Genomic DNA, 25,313 nt, shown 5'->3' with positions numbered 1-25,313 from the left:
TCTTTCTTGTCATGAGGGGCCCAGAACTGACCCCAGGGTTTGTGGTTCCTCAGCAGTGCCCAGCACAGGGGACGGGCACAGCCTGGCCCCAGGGCCACACCACGGCTGGTACCAGCCAGGTGCCCTTGGCCTCTTGCCCAGCTGGGCACACACCAGCTTATGTGCAGCTGCTGCCAACCAGCACTCCCAGGTGGTTTCCAGCTCTCCAGACTCTTTTCCCTAAGCCTGGAGCACTGCAGCAGGCTGTGGTGACCCAAAGACAGTACCTGGCACTCGGCCTCGTTGACTGTCCCACTACTGGATCCAGCTTTACAGAGCCCTCTGCAGAGCCCTCCAGCAGACTAACACTTCCACCCAACTCAATGTTGTCTCCAAACTGACTGAGGAACTCATCAGCACAGTCCTGCTTCTGCACTCCTGCCCTGGGAAGTGCTACTTACCCTGTGCCTGGTGCCACCCCCAAGGCAAGGGCACGCACACCAGTCTCCATCCCGCACAGTGAAGCCCTGCAGCCAGCAGCCATGTGGAGGGATCAGTTTTTATTTCAAAAGACAGTAACACAATTTTTCAATTTAGTATCAAAACACTGGATATGGTTTTTGTCTCCAGATTGGCCCCAAAAACTGCTACAACCAGGCAGCATGCTCAAACCACAAGCTACACGCTGCGAGCGTGACGTCGCCACGCTCACGCCTCACAACACGACACATCAGCAATGCACAGCGACATGGCTTGGACTCAATTAAGACAATAAGAGCAGTCCTGGGCAGGAGGGAAGGCTTGGCTCCCTCCCTCCAGGTAGGCAAAAACACTTCTCCAAGGACACAAGGCTGTTGTACTTAAGTTGTTAAGTGTAACCCAGTGATGAGCAGTGAAGCTTGGTGCATCAGCACTTAGTGAAGGCAAAGTCAGCTCCAGGGTAGGAATGGGTTACAGGGACAGGGACTTCTCTAAGCCCTTCAGGTGTGGAGGGGAAGGGACACAATCCCTGTGAAGGTTCAATTGGTTCAATTGTTCATATGACTGGCTTGGCTTAAGGAAAAAAAAAAAAACAACCCCCCAAAAAAGACACCTTTCACCCAAGTTGTTCCTTCCCAACATAGAGCTACCTTAAAGCTGAAAAACTGAACTGTGCTTTTGGCAAACAGCTCCTGGAAAAGGAAGTTCTCTCAACAGGCTGTCACCCTAGCCTGGCTACTCTGACTCACAGAACCATCATATCCGTTTCCTGCCCTGCCAAAGCAGGGTGGCCCAGAGCTGATTAACACAAGGCTAATACCAAGTTCTAAAGCCAAGAGCTCTGAAGTGTAGCTCACCAGCCTCACACGTTATTTGGAATGTTTATAATGGTCGCTACAAAAAAAGGTAGTTACAAAATGTGTACATCTCAAACATGCTCTCCAAACATTATTGCATTGTTTACTTCCCTTAATGATGCTGTTTGAAGCTCTGCCCAACCTGGTGGCCTTTAACCCTGGAACAAAGGAGATTTGTGTTTGGTCAAGTTGGCAACAGAAAGTAAACTCTGGTCCCAGGGTTAGAGGGCAGCAGCAGCTGGGCTGGCACCGCAAGGCAGAGGCAGTGGCAGGGATCCATTACATCTCATTCAGGTCTAGCAGGGTCTGGTCCAGCATTCTTTGCGTGCAGAGATGCTCCTCTTTGGTGGATTTCAGTTTATCTGCCAAGAACAAGAGTCCAGAGTTACAAATCAGCATCAAACAACGCAGAGTCCTTTGCCAAAGAAAGCTTGTGCCAGCCCCTTCCCCACACAGAGCTGCAGCGATCCTCGGGCCGGAGTGCCTGGCTGGGTGCAGCTGGAAGCTTTGAGGTTACCTGGCTCGTGTGTAGCCCTCGCCTCTCACACTGCTGGTGCTCCCAGTATGGCCACGGTGCACCTTTAGCCAGAGCTCTGGTCAGTGTTTCACATGCAGGCGTCTCTGACTGCAGCCAGCTCTTCCCAGGGCTTCCACACCTCCACAGCTGACACACGTGGCCCAGCAAGGCACCCAAGAGCAACACACCCCTGGAAGTACAGCTGGTTGTGCCCCCCTTCCCTCAGCACGGGGCAGGGATGCCAAGGCCAGCAGCAGGGAGCAGACCACCAGCCCGAAGGGCAGCGGGGCAGGAGCTGGGGCAGTGCCAGGCAGAGTGAGGAGTGAGGGAGCTGCACCCTGCCCGACACTCCAGGCAGCTGTGCAGTCAATTCTCACATGTTCCTTAAGCCAGGAGGAGAGCAGATCAGCAGCTAGTGCTCTAAGTAGGCTTTACTCCAAAGGTGAGCCCACCCATATCACTGGAGACATCCACACGCTGGGACACTGGACAGACAGGCTGTGGAAAAATGTCCTTTAGGTAGAGGCAGATTGCCAAAGCCACTCCCAACCTCCCCAGGGCCAGAAACTGCACAGAGAGAGAACAGCCTTCCTCGAGCATGAGCAACAGCAGCATATAAATACTCCCTGCAGGCACCCAGGACACAACTTCAGGCTGTGCATTTTGGCACTTGCTGTCAGGATGTCTGTGAGCTTTCCCAACCCATTCCAGGGCTCTGTAGCTGCACCGGGGTCAGGCCTGGGAAATTACTGCTGCCCCCAAACCTTCTCAGTTAAAACTCCTGTTTAAAACTAAACAGGAATGTACTACAGATGTGCAGTGTCTCACAGACCACGAGGTCAGTCCTTTATTGGTAGAAGCCATCATTCCATGCACCAGGAAATCCTACAGTCATTCAGCTAACAGTAAATTAAGTTGCAGCACTTGACAGCAGCTTCAAGCAGACATAAGTCTAACTTCAGCCCACCCTCATTTGGGGGGTGCAGCAATTCTGGTTCCATGGAGGAGCCAGGCAGGACCCCCTGGACAAGCAAACAAGACTGGTCAAAACACAGCCAAGTCTGGGGGTGACTTCACCAAGAATAGAGGTTACCTTTATATATTAAAAAAAGCTTAAATAAATTACAGGATAAATCCAAGTGCCTCATTAAAAAGCAGCAATTGCATAAAATTCGCAAGTCTGCCAGTGTTAATGATCAGATTTCACTGTGGTCCACAGCACTGGTGTCGCAATAAGCTGTTTAATGGGATTAGTGGGCCCCTTCTCAGTCACACAGATCATGCAGCATTAACTTCAGCTCATTAGAGAGCAGGCGGTTTTTCTCAAGCTGGCTGTACAGGCGCTCTGCAGCAGCGACAGGATAAGGGAAACAAGAGGAAGAGAGAAAAAGAGAGAAAGGGAAGGTTAGTAGAGCACCAAGATGAGCACATCAAACAAGCTGTCTCCATAGTGTGTGCTTCTGAGGACAGCCAGCTATTCCCAAAGGTTTGTCTTTCTCTAGATTGTGCTTCAACTCAGGAAGATCACAGGAAGCCAAGTGTAAGCAGAAGTGAAAGTGCTGCCAAAGATGTGCAAAGGCAAAGAAAGGAAGAAGAGACACCAGAAGAAGAGCCTGCAGGCAGGGCTGGGCTGGACCCCAGCAAGGACAGAGGTCTGGGATGTGCTTTAAGCCTGTGGAGCACGCTGTGGTGCTGCCACAGCCGTACCAGAAATAGCTTCCAGAGGGAGCCACACCACACTGCAGTGGGACTGACAGGGTTTGAACAGCAGGACAGGCACACCAGAAGAACTGGCAATGAAAACATCCCTGGCCTGGAAGACCCTCCTCTGAGAACATGCCTGGTGCCACACTAACAACCCAGTTAGGACTGGAGGCAGCAACTGCTTCAGGTACAGGACAGAGGGACTTCTGCAGCACAGAGTCCTCTTTTACATCTGCCCCACAACAACTCCACAGGAAGGGCACAAGCTGCCACTGCCTTTGCAGCCATGGCTTCTGCAGTCCCTGTCCTCAGAGCCCCACAGAGGTCCAGCAGCCACACACCTCCTCGAGCACTCATGCTCATCAGCACGCTTGGTCCCTCTCCAGGATCTGTCACTTCTCAGGGCTGGGTGGCAATGTCCTTCCACACAGCCTGTCAGCCACAACCAGCCACTACAGAGAACACATTCAGCACCTCTCCTGCTCATTTGCATGGGCAGAGTCCTCCCAGCCTGACAGCTCCAATTCCTGCACTTAGGGGAATTCCAGGCAGTAAAAAAACCTTACACAGCATCTTCCAGCCTGGCAGAAGTGACCAGCACCACCTGCAGTGACACACAGTGTGATGCCTCTGCTGGAGGAGTGAGCCTAGAGCACAGCCTTGGCCTTGGCCTTCCCCTCTAATCTTTCTATGAGGTCCTAAGACTCTCAGGCACCCCCTGAAGGGGAGTTACACCATTCCTCATTGCTTTCAATCTTGGAATATTTTGCTCTTGAATGAGACCTAGCTGGGTAAAATTCCAGAAAGTGGAGTGGTTTACATGGAGCAGCCAAAGCACATCACCCTCCCCAGAGTCTCAGCTCAGTCCCTCCAGTGTAACACCTGCACACAGAGGGGGAAGCTCAACTTCAGCTTCACTCTCAGCTTCTCTCAGCCCTCAGGACCCTCTAACTGCACCTCACTCTGCAGGAGAGGGCAGTAATGCTGATTGACTGTCCCTTCTTTAAAGCCACCAAGGGACCAAGGCACAGGCAGAGAAGCCAGTGAATTTTGACCTGCCACAATCCAGAATTTGAGGGAAGCTGTGGGTACCTGGCATCCTGGCCCGTGCCTTGCACAACAGCTGCTATTTCTGTGAGGGACTCTGGCTCCTTGCTGCTCTGAGCAGCCCCAGTGCCAGTCCCCAGACCTGAGTGATCCAGGCTGGTCCTGGGTGTCCCCAGTGGCAGAAGGTGAGAGTGAACTGTGCTCAGCAGGCCTTGGTGCAACAGCTCACAGCTTCCAAGCAAACATTCCTGCTTGGGTACAGGGACCTGATGATTCACCCACACAAGGCAGCAGACTGGAGTGTTTAGCATGACTAAACTTCCCAGACTTCAGGAACAGCTTCTCCACATAGAACACCTGCCCAGGTCTGCAGCAGCCACGCCATGTTTGGCCTGCTCCCTTCTCTGCCCTCCCCCAGGGCAGCCTCACCAGCTATCCCTGCCACTCAGGGAGCCCCAGGACGTGAGGAGCCCCAGGAGCTGGCCCTCCTGGTCAGTTAAGCTGTGTTTGCAGCACTCCCACATCACAGCACAGCTCACAGGAACCAGCCTGCACAGGCCCAGCAATCCAGTCAGACCAGATGCCTCCAAAACCTCCCAGGGTAACCATTGCATCACCCACCCACATATCCATCCACCACCCAGTGGATTCCTTCTGGATGAGTGGGGAAAGGGCCTGCCACAGCCCAGCCTTAGATAACATTCCTGGGAACACCACTGAGCAGAGCAGAGCCACCAGCTCCCCTCAGCAAGAGTCAGGATGCAGCCAGACCTCCCTGTGAGGAGAGAGGCACTTCCCCAGGGCAGGCTGCCACCTCCCACCACTAACATCACAGAAGGTGTGAGGTTGAAAGGGACCAGTGTGGGTTATCTGGTCCAACCTCCCTGCCCAAGCAGGGTCACCCCAGAGCACTTGGCATGGGATTGTGTCCAGATCATTCTGGAATATCTCGAGTGAGGGAGGCTTCACACGGTATCTGGGCAATCTGCTCAGTGCTCAGTTACCAACACAGGAAAGAAATTCTTCATCATGTTCAGGGTGAGATTTCCTGGGCATCAGTTTCCATGTGCTGCCTGTCCTACTGCTGGGCACCACCGAGCAGAACCTGCTCCATGCTCTGACACCCTCCCTTCAGATACTGACAGATAATGAAGCCATCCCTGTTGCTTAAAAGCTGACAATGGAACACTGGACTGGAAGCCTTCACATTTACAGAAGCCCTGCCCCTCCCACAGGATCCAGATCCTGAACTCAGCTGCAGGTGGGTTCCTGCTTACAGGGCACAGCCACTGCCCCATACCCCAGGAGAGTCAGCCCACTTGGAAATTCCTTGAATGCTCCCCCCGTTCCCCACCTGCCACCAAAGACAGAGTGGGACAGGCTGGGGCAGGTGAGTGTGCCTAGATTATCCTGAGTGCCAGTGCTGTCACGTGGAGACCAGAAGGGCACAAACCTGAGAAAGCCACGGGAAGTGTCCCATGTCACCAGAACTCTGCTCACGAAGGGCTCTTCGGGCACTGCAGTGGATGAACCGATCCAGAAAGGAAAAAGTATTTGACCAACCACCATGAGGCAGCACATAACGTTTTGAGAGGCTGACCAGTGTTTATCACACCACATCAACCAGCAACAGTACCAGCAGTGACACATGCCAGGCACTCACAGCCCAGTGCCAGTGCTTAGTGGGAAGCTCCATGCCACGCTCCTAAAAGGATCCTGCAGCCCCCAGTCCCTGTGTGGGGAGGGGAGGGCTCTGCAAAAGATTCCCTGCTCAGATGCTCACAGCCCTGCTGCAGTGCCTTCTCATTCCTGAAGCAAGAGACCACACATCCTTCCCCCTGGCACAGGCAGCACCTCACACCCAACCAGTTCTGCCCCAGTGGAGACCAGCCAGAGCTCACACAGTATTTATTGGCTTCCATACCCTGGCTAATGACTATCAGGTGTGTGACCTCCCACTGCAAGTCAGTGTTTGGCAACCAGTGCTGGTGAACACTCCAAAGCAGGCAGGAATGAGGAGTGTCTTCAGTCAGGCACAGCTCCAGGGCCTCCTGCTGCAACCCCCAGCCTCCAGTTTGACCCCACAGGCCCTGTCTGCAAAGCTGCCATCACATCTGGGAGCCAGTGACACACCTCAAAGAAAAATCCAGCGTGCTAGTGAGGTCTGTGCTCCACCGAGGGTGACACCAGTCTGAAGGCAATGCTGAGACAGTTACTCTAAAGCAGCAAGTGGTCACTAGAAACCCATTTCTCAAAAGCAACAGCCATTTATACAGGAACTGTTTTCCTTAAAAAAGGTGACATCATGCTCGAGCAAGAGGCAAGAGAAATACAAAAAGAGCTTTATGGCCCCACACAAGATATGCAGATGAGAACAACATCCTCCCCGCTCCCCCAACACAGAAAGGGCAGCCCCTCAGAGCAGGCTGTGTCTGGCACATCAGGTCACACAGAGGGAGCTTTGTTTGGGAGCAAGTGCAGCAGAACTGGGGGGCTGCTGCTTCCGTGTCTTTACAGCACCCATTCCCAGGGATGCCTGTGCACAGTAACTGGAAAAAGGTACTGGAATTCAGAGTGAGATGAAGAGAGCGTGAATGCCGGGTGCAGATGCAGAACAAGCCACCAAGCAGAGAGACAAATCCAAAGTGGAGTTTGGAACCACAAGACTTATCTGTGTGAGACAGAAGGAGACACTAATTTTAAGAAAAGCCTCAGTGTTTGTGCACAGCAAACTCTGCTTAGGGAACTTTGGGACACTCGTGTTAAGGCTACGGCTGGCCTCAAGAGTGTTCCTGAAGGACTGTGTGAAGCAATCGGAGTAGGAAAGGAACCCACCCTTGGATAGGCTGACTACCCAGTGGACTGAACTGCTGGGGATTTAACCTTGATTCAGGACTCACACTGGGGAGTCTGAGTCCTCAGGGGGGCTGTTTCAGACTCACTGACTTCTGTGGTTGACCTGCAAGACCCAATTTGCAGTGGCCAGCACATGCATGATGTTCTGCACACAAGTAGGTTATTGTGACCAGTTCTTACAAGAACAGGTGTTTCTTTCCTATGCCACTCCCAAATGAATTGGAGCAAGCTGGAGCACAGTTGTTGCTAGTTACATTCCTGAGGACATCACTACCAAAATAGTGAGACAAATCCAAAGTAGAGTTTGGAACCACAGGACTTATCTGTGTGAGACAGAAGGAGACACTAATTTTAAGAAAAGCCTCAGTGTTCGTGCACAGCATACTCTGCTTAGGGAACTTTGGGACACTCGTGTTAAGGCTCTTCTCTGTGGGGTGAGGACCTGGCCTAGATAGAAGCTATCTAGATAAGGCCAGGTGTCTGGATGAAGAGCTTGAGACCTGCTGCAGCACAGGGGAACTGTTTTCAGAGCAGAGGCACGGGACAGGACTCTTGCCAAGCCTCACCTTGGAGGCCAAGTGGGGTTATGCTCCAAGTAATGAGGAGCACAGCAGCCTGTCTGCTCTCCAGCTACCTGAGAGATAGCCCTCCTTAGCTTCTCACTCAACACACATTCCTTGGTTTCTCATCCCCAGAATGTACCTTCCAGATCATCAATGGTCTTCTCCAGCTTGGCTACAGAGCGTTCAGCAAATTCAGCACGGGTCTCCGCCTGCCAGGCAGAAATAAGCCAGTGAGTGCAACAGCCCTACAGGAAAGGGCACCAGTCCAAGGACATGGACTTCACATCTCTTCCCAGTCAGGCTGAGGCCAGCTCAGCCAGCTGGGCCACCCTGACATGGTCACTCACCTCTTTGAGTTTATCAGTCAGAATCTTGATCTCTTCTTCATATTTATCCTCTTTTTGAGAGTACTGTGGAAAAGGAGTCAGCAGTCAGCAGCCCCAGATACCTTCCTCTCCAGAGAGCCCACAACTACAGAGGGCAGCATAAACTCCTCACTGGAGCACACATGACAGCTTCCACCTGAGAGCTGTTCACATCCTCACCCAAGTCCAACAGGACTGGGTCAGGTGGCAAGTCTCACACCATGCATGGAACACAAACTTGGATGCAGAAAAATTCTCATCTTAACATTTTAGCAGCTTAAACATCCTGGCTGATTGAGTCTGCCCCAAGGCAGGGAAGGGCAGCCAGGCTTCCCGCACCCCAGCTTCCATGGCCCTCCAATGAAATACCTCAGCCCTCCCAGCAGAGCAAGCACTGTACTCCTGGCTTGCTTAAGACTGCAGTTGAATCATTTCCACCTCAGTGGGTGCTCTGCTGTTTACCCTCCTAGCACAACAGCAATGTTTCTGGCCCTGGGACAGGCAGCCCTACCTTCTCAGCCTGAGCCTCAAGAGACTTGAGATTGTTGGTGACATTCTTCAGCTCCTCCTCCAGCTCGGAACACTTACTGTGGGGTTTTGTAAGGAAAGGGGGAAAAAAAAAGGAAAAGAAGAAGTGGGAGGGAAAGACAGGAGACAAGAAGTGAATCCACGTGCAGGGAAGATCAGGAAATTCTTGAGGAGACTGTCTGAGATCAGACTGGATAGGACCCTGCTTTGAGGCACCTATGCAGAAAGCAAGTTCCCTTTTTGCCTCTGAGCTCATGTTTGAAATATTCTGCCAGCACATGCACGGGGCACAGAGCTGAGCAGTGAGATGTGGACACAGGTTTCTGCCAGACTTGGGAGTCTCCAAGGAGAAGCTTCACGTTTAGTGTGCTGTATGGAGGGAAGCTGTTCTGATGGACAGAAGGACAGCCACCACCACTCAAAAAGGGATATTTATGGGCAGAGAGGACAGAATGTTCCAGGAGAGAGCAAGAGAGAGACGCAGTTAAGCTGAGGGGAGGAGCATAGTGAGGAGACCACATGAGTTTTGGTTTAATGGTTCAAGAAGGGAAAGGTTAGTACCTTTTCTTCGGCAACAGACAGACACTTCAAGTTCTGGTCCATCACTCTGATCTGCTCCTGCAGCTCCCGGCAATGACTGTTAGTGACGGTCACACAGGGGCACAAGCCAGGTGGGGGCAAGGTCAAAAGGAGCACCAGAACCACACCACCACAAAGCAAAAAAGGGTGTGGGGGGAAACACAAAAAAGTCATGGTCACAACATGCACATCTGGGCGGGAAGCACAGTGCTGCTGCTGCTGCATACACACCAACTGTGTTAGACAAGGCCCAGAGCACAGAACAGCCCTGACCAGCTCCTCAAGGATCAGCTAAAGCACCCGGACACATGAAAGGAGCCCAAACACCAGGATTTGTGTCTCTGCTCTGAGCAGAGGAAGCCCAGATTTCTGCTCAGCAGTGCAGAAGCCTGTAGTGATTGCTGCAAATACTTGGAGAGGCCCAGAGACCAGCCTCAGCCACAGCTCTGCCCTCAACCACCCCATATGCCACTCCAGTCCCTGGCCCAGGAGGCCTCTGCCACTTCAGTGCAAGCACTGTGCTCTGCAGCAGTGTGAACGACCTTGTGACTGCACACACAAAGAAGTGCTGGTGAATGCTGAGCAGAGGAAGGCCCTCCAGCCTCTGTGACTAGGGAGTGAGTCCATGCAAAGGGGCAGAGTGTCTCCACCCAAGGCAAATCACATCACAAACTCAGTGTCCTAGGTGGAGCTAATCCTGTTTCAAGGAGGGAAGTGCTTTCATTGCTTTCCTTCGCAGACCTAAACCCACCCTGTGCTTCAGGCCTTGTGTAACAAGGTTAGCAATGCAGTGTTAGTTCCCATGCAGAGGCAGACCTGCCAGGTACATGCAAGCAGACTACTCACGACTCTGCAAGCTCAGCTCTCTCTTCAGTACGCTCCAGATCCCCTTCAATGATCACCAGTTTCCGAGCAACCTGGAAAGGACAAACAGAGTCAAGAGGAAGGAGGAGAGTTTTGTGCTTGTAGGCTCTGCAGAGCAGTGAAGGGAAGGAATGCCTGCAGGAGCCACTGGAGCTGTTGGAGGCTTTTGGCCAAGCAGAGCACTGATGTGGCTCTGCTGAGAGCCAGGCTCTGCCCCTAGGTTTGCTATCAGCAGGAAGAGTCTCCCGGCCCAGGTCAGTCATACAGAGCACCCAAGGGTCTCACCTCCTCATACTTCCTGTCTGCCTCCTCTGCAATGTGCTTGGCTTCTTTGAGCTGGATTTCCTGCAGTTCCATCTTCTCTTCATCCTTCAGAGCTCTGTTTTCAATGACTTTCATGCCTCTGCCCAAAAGCAAGCACAGGGAGGGGAGATGTGTGAAACAATCTTGACAAGGCAGCAGTGCAATGAGTTCCAGAGCATTAACAGCAGTGCCCTGGAAGCACAGTGCTTCTCAATAAGCCATGATTCTTCTGAATGCAAAAGGCAGAGGCCTCTGGGCTGATGTGAATACAGCCACCTCAATTGCTTGGAATTAACTGTTCTTTGGAACATTCCCCCAGCAGATCACTGGGTTCCCAGGCCAAGGGGAGTGCAATGCTGCTGAGAACAAGCCCAGCTGTCTTAGAAACTCGACACAGCCAAGTCAAGCACTTCCCCATCTGGAATGAAGGAAGAGCCAAGTCTGTCTCTATGGCAGGCTGCTCACGGTGTGTGCAGGAGGAAGCACATCAGACAGCTGGAAGTGGACCACTCCCCTCTGAATCACAGGCCAGGTCAGGGGACATCTGCCAGTTAGGGAGCATGCTGGCAGAGAGGCTGCCCTGCCCCACCAGCAGCCACCTTTACATGGCAATGGTGTCCCTGAACCCCTGCATTTCTCCTCCTTTGGAGGAGGGGATGTGTGGTGGCACATGGCACTTCCTCACTCCCTAGCCTCAGGTTCCAGGCCAATCAAGGCCATCAGCAGCCTCAGGTTCATCTGCATTGTTTTAGCTGCTCTGCATAAGCAGGCACTGACTCCCACATGCAGCCTTGATGTGGGATCTCCTCCCCACTCTGGGAAGCCCAAAAAGTTGGTGGCATCGGACCCTCAGTGTTTGACAGAGTGCAAGCAGGAGTCCTTGCTCACCTTTCGCTCTCATCTGCCGCCTTCTCTGCCTCTTCCAGCTTCTGCAGAGCTGTGGCAAGGCGCTCCTGAGCTCGGTCCAACTCCTCCTCTACCAGCTGGATACGGCGATTCAGAGATGCCACTTCTGCCTCAGCCTGGAGGGAGCAGAGGAGGGCACTCAGCCTGGGCAGGTTTAGCAGCTCAGGCAGGGCAGCTGAGATCTGCCAAGGGGTCAGCAGCAGCACACGGGAGCCCAAAGCAAACCCAGGATGCTTCAGCCACTCTCCCAGAGGCTAGCAGCACACTTAGCTCGGCAGCCTTCCTGCAGGCTTCTCGTCGTCAGCCTGAACTGCTCTGAGTTGAAGCCATAAACACTGAGGAGATGACTTACACCAAGGGCTGCCTCTGCAGCTGCCAGGATCCTGCCAGGCCATTCATCACAGCCCTGTTTATCCACCACACCAGAGGGTGCTGACAGCTGCCACTTAGCAGAGAGTCAGTTTACTGGTGTGATCCGGACATGAGCGTTGCTTGAGGCAAATCCTCTCACCAGCAAGGTGAGAAGGATTAACATGTTCAGGGATGTGCCAAGCTGTACTGGGTGCTGGCAAGCTGGGCTGGTCACAGGTGCTGCCCAGCCCCAGGGCTTATTGCTGCAGAGCCCACAGCCCCAGCAGAGATCCTGCAGTGCTTGAGGCTTCCTTCCTCCCAGCAACTCACTAATAATCCAAAGAAGGAGCAAAAGCCTACCCCAGTCTTGAGACAGGTTGAGGAGGCTGTTCCCCAGCAATAGCTGCCTTGGTTCAGTCATACACCTTGGGAGCTGGTGAAACTGCTGACAGCCTGCAGACATTTGCCAGAAATGTGACTGAGGCTTTAAGGTACTGGCACAGATCAGAGGCCATCCCACCTCCCAGCCACTGCAATCCATGTCCTAGTCAGTCTTCAAAGAGGCCACAAGGTACAAGCCAGCCCCCATAGTTCTGTTTTGGCAACAGAGATGGTGGGGAACACAGACCATGCAGCTTTGTTCTCAGTTCCTCACTCGTGTGGCAGAGCCACTCGTGCTCAGTAAGGCAATCCAGCACTGCCATCACCCTGTGGCTTGCTCCAGCGTTGAGTGAGAACACAGCCAGGGCACATACAGAGGACAGGAACTGCCCTTCAGTGTTGCTGAAAACAAAGCACCTCAAGGCCAAGGATGAAAATCCCTTCAATGGCACTCCTCTTCTGGATCAGACCCAGACTAAACAGTCAACTAGAGACTCGCTGCAATCTTTTTGGGACCCTGGGGGCATGACCTGATTGGCTGTGGGGAGGGTCCCTGCTTAGAGCCACATCCACTCCAGCCAAAGCCCAGGGGAGCCCAGACGCTTTAGGGACTCTGACATCCCACTGGAGCCCCCTGGGGAATCCAGAATCCTGCTCTCCAACAGGATTACAAAGGCAGCCAGGAGTGCAGCCATTCCAGGGCAGCACTGTGATCTTCTGCAGAGACCCGGGCACAGGCACATGCCAGACTAACAAGAAATACTCCAGCTGCACATAACAAAGCACCCTTCCCGGCCACACCGTGCCGAGGAGGGAGGAGCAGAGTGATGAAAGGCGCCAGTGTTACAGTGGGGTCCAACACCAGTTGCATCCAGTTCCCAGAGGGGCTGCCCGAGCTCTTCCACCCACTGGCACCGAGGCTCCCCTGGCAGGTTCCAAGGCCAGCCTGGAGAGCACAGAGCAGCTCCCATGCAGGTGCACCCGGCTCCGGAGAAGCCCACACCCCTTTGGTGGGCAGAGCCAACACCCACCCGGCTGAAAGGGGAAGTGGTCTGCCTCAAGAGGAGCACAACAATACCTTAAACAGAACCAGGAAGGAGACTGCCTGGCTGCATCTTTGCCCTTTTAAAGGGGCTACCAGCTGTTGAGGTGGAGGACATCCTCCTTCCTTCTCCCAGGCTATGGAGACACACCAGTATAGTGGGCCTCCACTTCTTGACCCTTTGAACTGCATCACTCAGTCCTGACTTCCTGCAGGCAGTGTACAACCCAAAAACCACGCAAAAACCATCCTTAATTTTGAGGAAGTGCCTCTCTCCTGCTGCAGCAGGGCCCTTACACCTCCTGTTCTGCTGCTTCTCTCTAGATACAGATGAAACTGTCAGGCTTCCCCAGAGCACGGGCTGACTCTTCCACACCCCCCCTGCTACAAGTGGCACACTCCTGTTTCCTTCACAAAGGCAGCCCTGAACCACGGCACACCTGCAGCCCAGCAAATCAAGAGAGAAGCTCATCCAGGCCACCACTGCTGCCCCAAGAGAGTCAAGAGGACTCCCCAGGGGCCAGGCAAGTCCTGGGCACCATACTGGGAGCACTGGTTCTCTCCCCCGAAGGAGGTTCAGGGAGCAGGGAATAATACGCCTGTACCCGTGACAATGCTGCTATTGCAAGGAGAATTCCTTATGTGGCTGCAAAGAAAGAGCCAGCTGAGGCCTGGGAGTGGCAGGAGCTTCTGCCACGGATCCGGGCAGCAGAGCCCGATCCATCCCTGGCAGTGCCACAGCGCTGTCACAGACACAGGCTCGGGCACTCGGGGGGAGCACGCAGCTTCACGCTTCAAATGCAGCGAAGTCACTGCAAATCCAACGAGAGTCACGCTTAGATTCGAGCAAGGACCTGTCCCCAAAACGCCACCAGCCTTGCCCGTGTCCCAGGCCCACGGGAGGCGGCCACCGGGAGGTCCTGCCCGTGTCACCTCACCCCTGTCCCCGCTTTCCGGTGCTCCCAGCCCGGCCGTGAGCGAGAGCGCTGCCAGCTCAGACCCTGCTGTCGTCGCTCCCTCCTCCCTTCCAGGCACTCCCAGCCCAGTCCCTGCCTTCCCCCGCGGCTGCCCGTCCGGGGGGCAGCGGAGAGCCCCGCTCGCCGGGCTCCGGGGCTCGGGAGGGCCCCCCGGGCTCCCGCGCTGGCCGCATCCCGAGGGAGCCCGCTCGTTCCTTCCATCTTACCCGCGCATCTCCGGGCTCGGGGCCGCACAAGATGGCCGGGGCCTCCCCCTCCCCCCGACCAGGTCCTCCCCCGCTGCTGTCCGTCCCGGGACACCGGGAACAGCGAAACAACGACAGGCCGCCCCCCCGCCCGGTATCTGCTCGGCACCACGGGCGGGTCCCAGCGACCCAGAGAGAGCCACGGACACAGAGCGAGAGCCCCGCTCCCGGCGGACACTTCGGCCCGGGCCGGCATCTCGCCGGCAGCCCCGCGGCTCGGAACGACCCCCGGCCCCGGGCGCTCCGCCCGTCCGGCTCTGCCCCCGCGCGGCGGCGCCGGCGGTACCTGCTCGCGGTTGCGGCGCTCGGCTTCCACCTCCCGCTGCAGCCGCTCCGCCCGCTCCTCCGCATCGTCCGCCTGCTGCTGCAGCACCTGGATCTTGCGCTTCACCGCCTCGATAGTGGTGGCCCCGGCCATGCTCGGTCCCTCCGCTCCAGCCCCGCCACCCCCAGACACCGGGACCGCGCCCGGAACGGCCGGACGGAAGTGACGTCACTTCCGCCCCGCCTCGCGGCCGCGTTACCGGGGAGATGAGGAGCGGCCGCCGCGCCCGGGGCGTGGCGGGGCACCGGGACCGGCACCGACGGGAACGGGGCACCGGCACCGGGCGGGGGACACAAATCGGCACCGGCGGGCACGGGGCACCGGCACCGGGCCGGGGGGGAACACGGGGTGTGTCCCACGGGCACCTGGTTCCACCGGGACCCGCCCCATATGGTCGTGGGGGCACCGGGACTGGCCTCACATGTCCCAGGGAGCAGGCACGGCCTCACAGGGCCCGGAGGATCCACCCGGGCCCACACTGGCTTCCCGGCCCTGCCCCACGGAACCCCCCTCGCGCCCGCCCCGCTCGGACTCCCCTCGGCCCCGGGGCTGCGCTCGGGCACGGCCCCGCCGCGGGTTCGGGCACCGCCACCCCGGCGGAGCCCCCAGAGTCTGCGGGGCCAGGAGCCCACAGCCCTGCAGCAGATCCTGCTCCTTCCTTCCACCCGGAGCAGGGCTGCGGCCGCCAGGCTCCCGCTCCACTTCCATGTGTGAAATCCCACCGGTGCACCGGCCTGAGCCGAGGTGAGAACCCTCCCGTGGCAGGGCAGATAATGCTGCGAAGATCAGCGTTCGCCAGAGCTGGGAGCTGTGTTCCTCCGTGTCGTGAGGGTCATGGATCCCCCCAGGAGCTCGATAAACACGTCACTGAGCCCTGTTACTGCTCTCATTCCCCACAAAGCCTATTCGTCAATGCTTCAAGGGTGTGGATAGAAGGGAAAGGCTCCGGGCTGCCTGTCTGAATCCCTCGGCAGGGACATTTGCCTGGCATGGCACATATGGCATGGCATGTTTCCAGGGGTGAGATGGGCATCGAAAGGGTTCTGTTGGGCTGGAAGCACCCAGGAGGCAGCTCTGCCCTTTCAGTGCTCCAGGCTGCAAAATCCCTCCACTTCCCAGAGCCGGGGGAAACTGGGGGACCCCCATGGGCCACCGTGGGGGCAGCAGCCAGGAAAAGGGGCTCCAGGTGCACAGAGAGGGATCCACCAGGAAGCAAGTGGAGATGTGGTGACAGCAGGGAAAATGCCAACAAGGAGCAAAGGGGGCAAGAAGGGTGTGAGTGTGGGAAAGGGCTGCTAAGAGCTCTGCAATACTGCACTCAACACAAGCCAGTTCCAGTCCAGGACTGGCCACAGGGACCGGCAAGCAAAGCTGCAGGGTTGGAGATGTTCCAGGGCTCTGGAGCTCCCAGGCAGAGCAGCCCAGGTGCTGTGCTGGGGCTCAGGCACTTCCCCACCACGAGCACGGTGGGAGAGAACGACTCCTGCCTTCTCTCCATCAGAGCTGGGCTGCATGGCTCTGACACTGGACCCTGAGCCATGCCGGCCTCTCAAGGACTGCCAGGTCCTGACAGGTGACGAGCGGGGCCTCATGCCTCTGGATGGCAGGAGAGCGGCCGCTGGCTGAAACCCTGCACCGCTCGCACCATTGTTTTCCTGGAAACAGCGGACAACAATAGCCGGGCTGTGCAATGCTCACGCTGCCCATGGGCCCCCGCCCGCAGGGGGATGAGGGTTCTCCCCTCCTCCTTCTCCTTCTCAGAGCTCGGCTCCACCACCCCCAGCCGTGACTCAGATTTTCCTGGGGACACGTGGACCCCTTATCCCGTACTTGACGGGCTGCTCGCTGCCCGGCTCTGCCCTCCGGATTCGTCTTTCCCAGGGCCATTCTCTGCTCCTAGACACCTACAGAGTTTTACCGGGAGCACACTAAGGGACAGGGACTTTTCCTGTGTCCCCAAGGCATAGGGAAGAGCTGCAGTCCCCCCAGGAAGGGGGGCAAGGCAGCACTCAGCTTCCACCCTGCACCCCATACATACGTCCGCCGCCTTCTTCTCTGCCAGCTCCAGCTTCTCCTGGGCGTCTTTCAGGGCCTCAGAGTATTTGTCCAGTTCATCCTCTGTCCCCTTTAGCTTCTTCTGCATGGCAGCTAGCTCATCCTCCAGCTGGAAGGACAGTGGTGTCACTACAGGTGGACACCACTCTGAACCCCTGCACCCCAAGAGATCCCTGCCTGCCCATCCCAGACTCGGCTCTGCCCCATGGCATCCCTCCTGTCCCTTCCTTGGGGCCAGCTCTGCCCCACAGTGTCCACCCCATCCCTACATCCCACCAGCTGGCAGGGACTGAGCCCTGGACAGCCCTCGGAGTGTCCTTGAGCTGTGGGATAGTGGCAGCTGTCACACTCTCATACCCCAGGCAGAGTCTCTGTTGGGTCTGGGCTCAGCATAACCCAGCACAGCCACCCCCACCACCCCTGGGCTGGGGGCTGTGGCTGTCTGCCCTACCTGCTTGCTCCGCTCCTCCGCCTGCTTCTGCTCAGCCTCCGCCTGCTCTGCCCGGTCCAGGGCGTTTTCCTTGTCCAGCTTCAGCATCTGCATCTTCTTCTTGATGGCCTCCATCCTCGGTGGCACACGGGCAGCGGTGGGCAGCGGGATGCAGACAGACAATGGGTGGCTAGAGCAGCTGTGTTGCCTGTGCCCCACTGACCGTTTATCAGCTCTGCCCAGCACAGCGGCTTTGCCTTTCTTGGGCTGACCCGCCTCCCCACCTTCCCAAAAAGTCTGTGCTCGGGACCCATTGTGTGTCCTGGGGGCTCCGGGTGGTCACAGCCTTATTTGGGCTCCCGAGGACAGCTGGGGCGTTATAAAAAGCAGCAGCAGGTCTACGAGAAGGGGTCCTGCATTGTTCCAGGTGCCCCCTCCCTCCATGCAACGGGACACCCTGGCTGGTGCCCGAGTGCTTCCTCAGGATGTTGAAATAGGTCCTTGCAGCACTGACATGAAGTCCTCGCCCCCCATTTGCCTTCCTAGGGTGGCCTAGAATGTTTTGGTAGCCCTGGGCTGACATTTACCCCTGCCCGGGGGCGGCGTAGAAAAGGGCAAGATCATCCTGGCACTATTTTGGGAGCAGGGGCTTGGCCGAGAGTGTTTGGCTCTGCAGGGAGCATCAGGGGAAACTGCACCCAGCCCGGGAGCCTGCTGAGCCCAAGCCCAGCTCTGGCTGAGGTGGTGCTTGGTGCTGAGGTGGAGGATGCTGTTGGCAGCTGGAGGAGCAGATTCCCCAGGCGCTGGGAGAAATACTCAAGGCAAGTGGCGGCACTTCATCTGCAGCTGAGGGATTTGCAGCCTCCTCGTGCCGGCCCAGAGGTCCCACTGGCCCCATAAATCAGGTTAGGATCTCCCATGGAAGAGACCCACTGCTCCCACCCAGGGACAGATGTTGAGGGCTAAAGGGGTCAGCACCCAGCGATGCGAGGGACAGCTGGTGGCAGCTCTGGGTACCCTGGGCAGGGCACTGGAGGGGACAGTGCCCACCAAGGGCCCTGAGCAGTGGCTGCATCTCCATAAATAACCCCCCCCCCCCCATGCCAGGGCAGTGGAGGCAGTGCTGGGCACAGGGCCACGGGCCTTTGTATTGTCATCATCCCTGGCGTGAGCGGGGGGACAGGTGGCAAGCGTTGACCCCGCTGCCATCCCAAACCTCCGCCAACCCCCAGGACAGCTCTGGGCTCCCCCTCTCAATCCTGTGGAGATGGGCAGACAGGTTTTATTGCAGCAGTGAGGACTAGCAGAGGGTGCAGGACAGGGTGCAGAGGGTCCCCCTGCCTGAGACACGGCACAGGCAGCATCTGGCCAAGTCAGTGCTGGGCGTCCCTGGCGCTGTAAGAATATGTTTGATATTTAGTTGGTTTTCCAATAAAACAACCTAATATCAAACATATCAGACAGAGGCAGGGGCAACTCCCTCCGGGAGTTGGGAGGACCCGGAGCGCAGCTGCCTGTAAGAGAAAAAGAAGAATAAGCTGAGAGCTGGGGTGGGAGTGGTATCCAGGTATAACTCCCGAGGCACTGCAGTGGCAGCGCCACTTACCTCAGTGCCTGGAGCCTGCTGGGCAGCTGTGCTGGTACTGGGCTGCTTGGGATGCAGTGCTGGAGCAGGAGGCATCCTGTGGCTGGGATGAAGCTGGAGCAGGGCAGTGCAGGCTTGGTCTCCTGGCGTGGCATGTCAGGGCACACCTTGACATGCACTGGCATGGAGTAGCATGCCATGGCAGGCAGCGCTGGGGCCAAAGGGACCCCACATCCATCACCATCTTACCGGGGCTGGCTTGGGGGACTCTGCTGTGCTCTGGCTTGGGGGTCGCCTGGCCGCCGTTTATAACTGCGCTCGGCTGCACCGAGCGGAGGGACGTGGCCAGCGACAGCCCTGGCCCGGCACACGTGGCCTCGTTCCCATTAATTACCACCCATTGACGTCCCCCTGCCCCCTCCACAGACCCCCGCGCCCTTGCCGCCCAGCACTGCCGGTCGATGCGGTCGATGGCCCCGCGCCGCCTGCTCCTGCCCCTGGTGACACTCCCTGTCATTAGCGGGGCTGTCAATACTGGGGGCCAGCCCTGGCCTGTGGGCCCTGTGCCACCGAGGGGCTGCACATGACCCTGCCCAAGGACGAGCCCCATTGACACAGGAGAGTTGTGCCTCACATCCCCTTGCTTTGGGGGAGCTGCTGGAACTCACAGGGATATCTCTTCCAAGGAGCAGCTGGAGGGGCTGCCTGTCACCCTGCTGCATCCGTGTTGAGGATGTGGCCTCACCCATGCTGGGTGAGAGGCAGGACCCTGACCACACTGAAGGAGCTGCTGGGACCAGGGTGGTGTGTCCAATGACAAGGGCACATGGATAACATGGAGTGATGGAAGCACAGCCTTCCCACACCACAGCAGTGCTTTGCTGCAGTGGGATGCATCAGCCTCGGGAATGGCACTGGGAGCTTTGTGAGGACCAATGGGACAGGAGATGGGGCAGCCAGAATCCTGAGTGCCATGGCAAAGACAGGGACACAGCCTGGCCTTGGGGGTCAGGGGCTTCAGCCTCCTGAGGTGGCCACACGATGAGGTGGCAGTGGGGACAGCAGGGACACACGTGGCAGCAGCAGTGCCAGAGCCGGGGGCGTGCGCGTGGCGGTGGGTGATGTGATGCAGCCCGACAGCCGAGCTAATGAAGGGCCGTGGGGGGGGGTGCTGGCCCAGCAGCCGCCAGCCCTGTCAATAAGCAGAGCCAGAGCAGGCACTGATGGGCCCTGGGGCTGGGAGACACCAAGGTCAGGCACAGGCAGAAGGGATGGGAGGTGGGGGACAGGCCCTCCCAGCTGGGGAGCAGACAGGGATCCTGGGGTGCCTGGATGGGACAGGGAGCATTGCACCCAGCCCAGCCAGGTTCCTCACCCTGCTGCTGCAGGGCTGTGCCACACGGCGTGGAGCGCTGTGGCACAGCATGGCACAGCAGGACTGTGCTGGGACAGGGACCCGGTGTGGAGCACCCAGCCTGGTGAGGCATGCTGGCCGTGCTGCCATCTCCTGGCACAGCCATGGGCAAGATGAAGCATGTAGGATCCAGGACACCCAGGGTTGCAGGCGACATGTCTGGATCCCAGCCACAGGAATTGTGCTGGGCTGTGTCTTCCCCCCACTGCTGCCCTGGGCTGTCCCATGCCTCACATGCAGCAGACACAGCCCGTCTTGCTCAACATGTTTTATTCTCAGTCAGAACTGGGCGATGCCAGGCCAGTGCCACGCACTGGGCTGAGCACTCAGAGCCGCTCCACATAGAAAGCTTTCTCCTGCTGGCGCAGCTCCTGCTGGTGCTGTAGGTGCTCATCCAGGACGAGCTGGCACAGGGCGTCTCGGCGGATCTGCCAGGCACAGGGACAGTGCTGAACCCCCACATCCCCCTGGCTCATCAGCGCTGGGAGACAATGTTCCCCAGGACAAGGGGGGCACCCACCCCTGGCAGCAGAGGGCTGGGGGACCCCAGCTGTACCCAACCAATGCCCAGCCTCACCGCTGCCTGCTCCCTGCCTGCAAGGTGCAGCTCCAACTCCACGCACTTCTTCAGCCGCGACTCCATGATCCACTGCAGCACCCCAAGGGACGATGCCCAGCACTTTGGGTGCTCCCTGGCCCCCTGCCCACCACTATTGAGACACAGGGTGGGCAGGTCAGGGATGCAGAGATGTTCCCCCCAGCCTGCCCTGTGCTAGGGCTCCTCATCAGCACGGGGAATTCAGCCCCCAGGGCACTCTGCCAGCTCTACCTCCTCAGGAGCTCTGCTAAAGCATTCCCATTCGCCTGGACCTGCAAACAAAGAGCAACGTTCCTGTGGCCCGGGGTTTAACACTGGAGCCCACTGTCTCCACCTGCTCCCAGGACAGCTTCCATCTTCCCAGCCCCTGCCCTGTCTGACCTCCTCCTGCCGCAGTGAGGAGCTCTGGCTGTTCGGTACTGCCATGGCCAGTGCCACAGGGCCCCTGCAACGGCCCCCTGCAGCACCAGGGTGTTAATGGAATACTGGGCAGTAACGGCATCCTGGTTACAGTAACAGCCTCCCAGTTACTGTAATGGTGCCATCCTGGTTACCATCACTGTATTACTGTCATGGCACCTCAGTCACCACAGCAGTAATGGCAGCATCCTGGCTACCATCAATGGCATCCTGGTTACTTCGTAGCAGCTTCAGGAGGGACACAGCCTGGGATCGGGGAGGGACGGGGCCCTGCAGTCAGAGGCCAGTGGCACACATCCTACTTGAGCTAAACTGTCATTTTATTAAACAGTAATTAAAAAGTGCCGAGGTCTGTACCCTCCACTCTGTGTCGCCCACGCCACAGTGACGGGTGAGCTGCCGGTGCTGTCCTCAGCCTGACAGAAGGCAGACTCAAGGTGGGGGCCACGAGCTTTCAGCCCCAGGAGCTCGGCAGACGCTGGCATGCGAGGCGCTGGTGAGAGTGGGAGCAAACACCCCCTTGGCAGAACGGATGGGACATTTAACACCGCTTTGTCCACTCGAGACGTCCCCAAATGCCTGGTTGCAGGAGAATGAGTAGAAACCTCAGCCCAAAGCGGTAGCTTAGCCATGGTGCTAAGAACAGGCACCAAACTATGTCTACCCCATCCAAGCGCACAGGCTGGCTGGGCACAAAGGGCTGACAGCAGGAACAATGACGTCATGGGGAAAAGTGTTCACCCTTCAGAAAAAACAGACAAGTGGCTCCAGTGCCCAAGACCCTCACGGACAGGACGGACAAACATCAGCTCCCGCCAGCTGCCGCAGGGAAGGACGGGCGGAGGGGAGCGCTGGCTGGGATCCATGTCTTTATAAATAAGCTCAAGCTCATGAGTTTATTCACAGGGTCCAAGACAATGCAGGACTCAAAGGCTGGAGTGTCATAAGCCTGTGGCAGAGAAGGCCGTGGGGCTGATCCCCATGGGCTCAGCAGCTCCAGAATGGGCTCCTGGCGAGGGCCAAACTCCAGCAGCTGGAATGGAGCCCCTGCCGAGTGATGACCTCCGAAGTGGGGTGAGGGGGAGATCTGAGAGTGCAGCTGGTTCCTCTCAGTGCTGCCTGCACTGCAGCACAGACCCGCCCAGCATACCCACTGCACCAGGCCCCCGCACGCTCACAGGGTGCTCTCCAGTGTGTTGTAGTTGTCCTTGAAACTCTTCAGCTCCAGGAAGTGTTTGGCACGTTTGCTCTTCTGGCTGGAAGGAAGGTAGGTGACCTGGATGGTGGTGGGGTTGGAGACTTCAGGGGACAGCGTGAGGTCTTTCACTGCTGACTGGTGCTGCCGCTGGCTGCTGCCGCCCCGGGCCTTGGTGCTGCGGGCAGAGAAGAGGCACCATCATTGCTGCTGCTGCTCCAGAGCAGCTGCTCAGCCTGTGTATCCGTCTGTCCAACATGAAGCAAATCTGCTCTCACGATGACACCACTCACTGAGGTCTTGGCATCTAAAGCTACTGGCTCTGTGCAAGTCCCTGACTCAAAGTGGTCGGGACAAGCAGCAGTGGTGACTGTGACCATGGAACAAACCCAAAACTGCAGTAACGGATGGGCTGCAAGAAAGGACTGAACCCAGAGGGCCAGATGGGCACAGACAACCCCTGTCTCAGATGACACCTGTGCCCTAAACCCACCTCTGTTCACACCTTCCCACAGGCTGCTGGGGCCCAGGAACACTGGGCAGCAGCACTTACATGTTTGCCAGTTCATTCAGAGCCTCCTCATACTTCAGATATTCCGTTTTCCCAAAGACCTGGATACAAACAGAAAAGACCATGGAACATCCAGCTGAAGTCAGGGTGTGAGCTCAGTCCCAGCAGCAGGGCAGTGCACAGGAATGCCCCGTGGGGATGGCAGTGCCCCCAGCACTCACCCCAGTGCCATAGCGGGCGCTCTCGTAGCCATCCAGCAAGGTGTCAATCAAGGCTTTGCGGATGCCTTTGAAGGAGGTGCTGGAATTCCGCAGCTCCAGCAAGTAGGCACAGAAGTTCTTCCCTATTAAAGACTTTGGGTACCGAGCCTCTACTTGGAACGGGATTTCTGGAAAAAGGCACAACTGCTGAAGCACAGGTAAAAATGCTTGTGCTCATCCCTAAGGTCAGGAGCCACTGCCTGCATAAATTTCCATCCATGCCCACTGCCCCAGCACATGGCACGAGCCAACCCTCAGGCCACCAGTGGGAGAAGTGACTGCTACTCCCCAGTGAGCACCTGGAGCTGCCCAACAGGGCTGTTGGCACTCTCATTCAGGCTCTCTCTGCACCCTTCTGCTCCCACTCTTGCCCTGGGCCCCCTTACCTGATGTCCTGATTGCATCCAGTGCTTTCATCCTGTACAGGTAGTTATAGCAGCCTGGTAGAGGGAAAGCACAAACTGAGATCTCTGCAAACCCTGGAGGGAAGTGGGGAAAGGGAAAACAGGAGAAGAGACACCATCCCATGTGACAGGACACCAACAGGAGCAGTGAGGGGCATGACTGAGCCCCAGGGAACAGTGCAGGACAGACCTCTGGCACAGTACCTGGTGTCTCCAGCTGCAGCAGCCGGCCGTCATCCTCTGCCAGCAGCCGTGGCTCGTACTTGATGTCCTGCACCCTGGACAGTCGAATGTCAATCTCTTCCTTTAAATCCTGTACAGCAGGAAAAAAAACGTTTACAGACCACTCCTTTGTTTGTGGGACCAAAAGGATAAGAACAGCCCTAGATAAACTGCACCCTCCCCACTGCCTATCAGCACTCTGAGGCAGCAGCTCCTGCACGTCCCTAGAGGCACGGATGGGTGCAGGGCATGGAGAATACCCACCTTGGGTGCGTGCTGTCCCACGGGCACGTGGGGGCCACGGCGGGACTTCATGGCAAAGCGCATGATCTGGCGTTTCACGAAGATGAACAGCAGCACAAAGACCTGCGGAGCACAGCGGGGCGGGGGTCAGGCGTGCGCCGGGGGGGAGGTCTCACAGCCGGCCTGTGCCCACCCCTCCGGCTCCTGCTTGCCAAGCCCCTCCGACCCCGGCGAGCACAGAGCTCCCAGTTCAGCCCACTGGGAGCCCCACGGACACTCAGGTCAGCCCCACACCCTCCCGATCTCCACAGAGGCTGCCACTCACGCCCCCTCCCCGCCCCACCGACCCCAGGAGCCCACGGGCGCTCCAGCCCCATGAGAGCCCCGAGCCCGACTCCGAGGGGCTCCCCACAGACAGTCCGGGACGTGTCTCACGGGAGCCTTCTCGACCCCTCGGGCCCGGGCCCACGGCAGCTCCACGGACGCGCCAGGATCAGCCTCGCGGGGGCTCCACGGACTCGCGTGGTGCGGCCCCGCGGACACTCCAGGCCGCACAGACACGCCAGCCCGCCCCGCCCCGTCCCGCCGGCCCTCACCAGGCTGCCGTAAGCCATGACCAGCACCACGTTGACGCCCGAGAGCCAGTTGCTGCCGGCCGCCGCCATGCCCGGCCCGGCCCGGGGCCGCACAACATGGCGGCCACAAAGCCGCCCTGCGCGCCCGCCACGTGACCAGAGGAGCCCCGCTCACGTGATCCGTACGGGGCCGCCGCAGCGGCCCCGCGTACGTCACGTGCTCGGCGTGGGCAGCCCCGCCCCGCCCGGTCACGTGCCGGGGGCGGGGTCGGGGGAGTTGTCAGTGCGGGCGGACCCAGGTAAAGTTGCGGCGGCGGCGGCGGCGGCTCCGGTACCGCGCGGCCCCTGAACCCGCCCCCGCCGGCTCCCGCCGCCGCCCCCTACCTGCCCGGCCTCGCCGCCTCCCGCCCACCCGGCCCAGCTGCGTCCGGTGCCCCGGGGGCGGCTCTGAGCCCCGCCGCCGCCGCCGCTGGGCCCCGCGCGGCCTAGTGGGCCGGGCCGTAGCCGGGGGCTGGCGTAGCGCGCGGCCGCC

At 57.9% G+C, this 25,313-nt stretch overlaps 3 protein-coding genes across 6 annotated transcripts in view; 1 reads left to right on the top strand and 2 right to left on the bottom strand.

Annotated features, from left to right (window-relative positions):
• Window positions 1-522: 522 nt before the first annotated feature.
• Window positions 523-17,525, bottom strand: TPM3 (tropomyosin 3). 4 transcript variants are annotated; one of them, XM_041464817.1, is made up of 9 exons: window positions 17,376-17,525; window positions 16,908-17,033; window positions 11,531-11,664; window positions 10,625-10,742; window positions 10,322-10,392; window positions 9,458-9,533; window positions 8,351-8,413; window positions 8,143-8,212; window positions 523-1,678 (listed from the first exon to the last, which is right to left on the bottom strand). In XM_041464817.1, exons 1-9 carry the CDS (start codon window positions 17,487-17,489, stop codon window positions 1,596-1,598), a joined length of 855 nt encoding a protein of 284 aa, XP_041320751.1. In that variant the 5' UTR covers window positions 17,490-17,525; the 3' UTR covers window positions 523-1,595. The 4 variants fall into 4 exon arrangements, with proteins under 4 accessions (XP_041320751.1, XP_041320750.1, XP_041320749.1 ...); XM_041464816.1 differs by lacking the exon at window positions 9,458-9,533 and adding an exon at window positions 8,880-8,955 and having other exon boundaries at window positions 17,376-17,521; XM_041464815.1 differs by lacking the exons at window positions 16,908-17,033; window positions 17,376-17,525 and adding an exon at window positions 14,831-15,033.
• Window positions 17,526-20,606: 3,081 nt separating this feature from the next.
• CUNH1orf43 (chromosome unknown C1orf43 homolog) lies at window positions 20,607-24,969 on the bottom strand. Its single transcript, XM_041464915.1, is given in 11 exon segments — window positions 20,607-20,781; window positions 20,931-21,063; window positions 21,183-21,223; window positions 22,550-22,635; window positions 22,638-22,744; window positions 23,120-23,178; window positions 23,299-23,465; window positions 23,724-23,816; window positions 23,946-24,054; window positions 24,228-24,329; window positions 24,803-24,969. Coding segments are annotated over 11 exon segments (1,068 nt in total). The 5' UTR covers window positions 24,872-24,969; the 3' UTR covers window positions 20,607-20,679.
• A 68-nt stretch (window positions 24,970-25,037) lies between these two features.
• UBAP2L (ubiquitin associated protein 2 like) overlaps window positions 25,038-25,313 on the top strand; it is a 29,928-nt gene continuing 29,652 nt past the window's right edge. Inside the window, exon 1 of the mRNA XM_041464907.1 lies at window positions 25,038-25,080. The gene's annotated coding sequence lies outside the window, so the exon portion shown is untranslated. The remainder of the gene's footprint in view (window positions 25,081-25,313) is intronic.

This window comes from Pyrgilauda ruficollis, unplaced genomic scaffold (assembly GCF_017590135.1).
Source record: "Pyrgilauda ruficollis isolate IOZ18807 unplaced genomic scaffold, ASM1759013v1 scaffold185, whole genome shotgun sequence".
NCBI lineage: Eukaryota > Metazoa > Chordata > Aves > Passeriformes > Passeridae > Pyrgilauda > Pyrgilauda ruficollis.
Note: the sequence above shows the minus strand (reverse complement) of the source record. Positions and strands in the feature narration are given on the sequence as shown.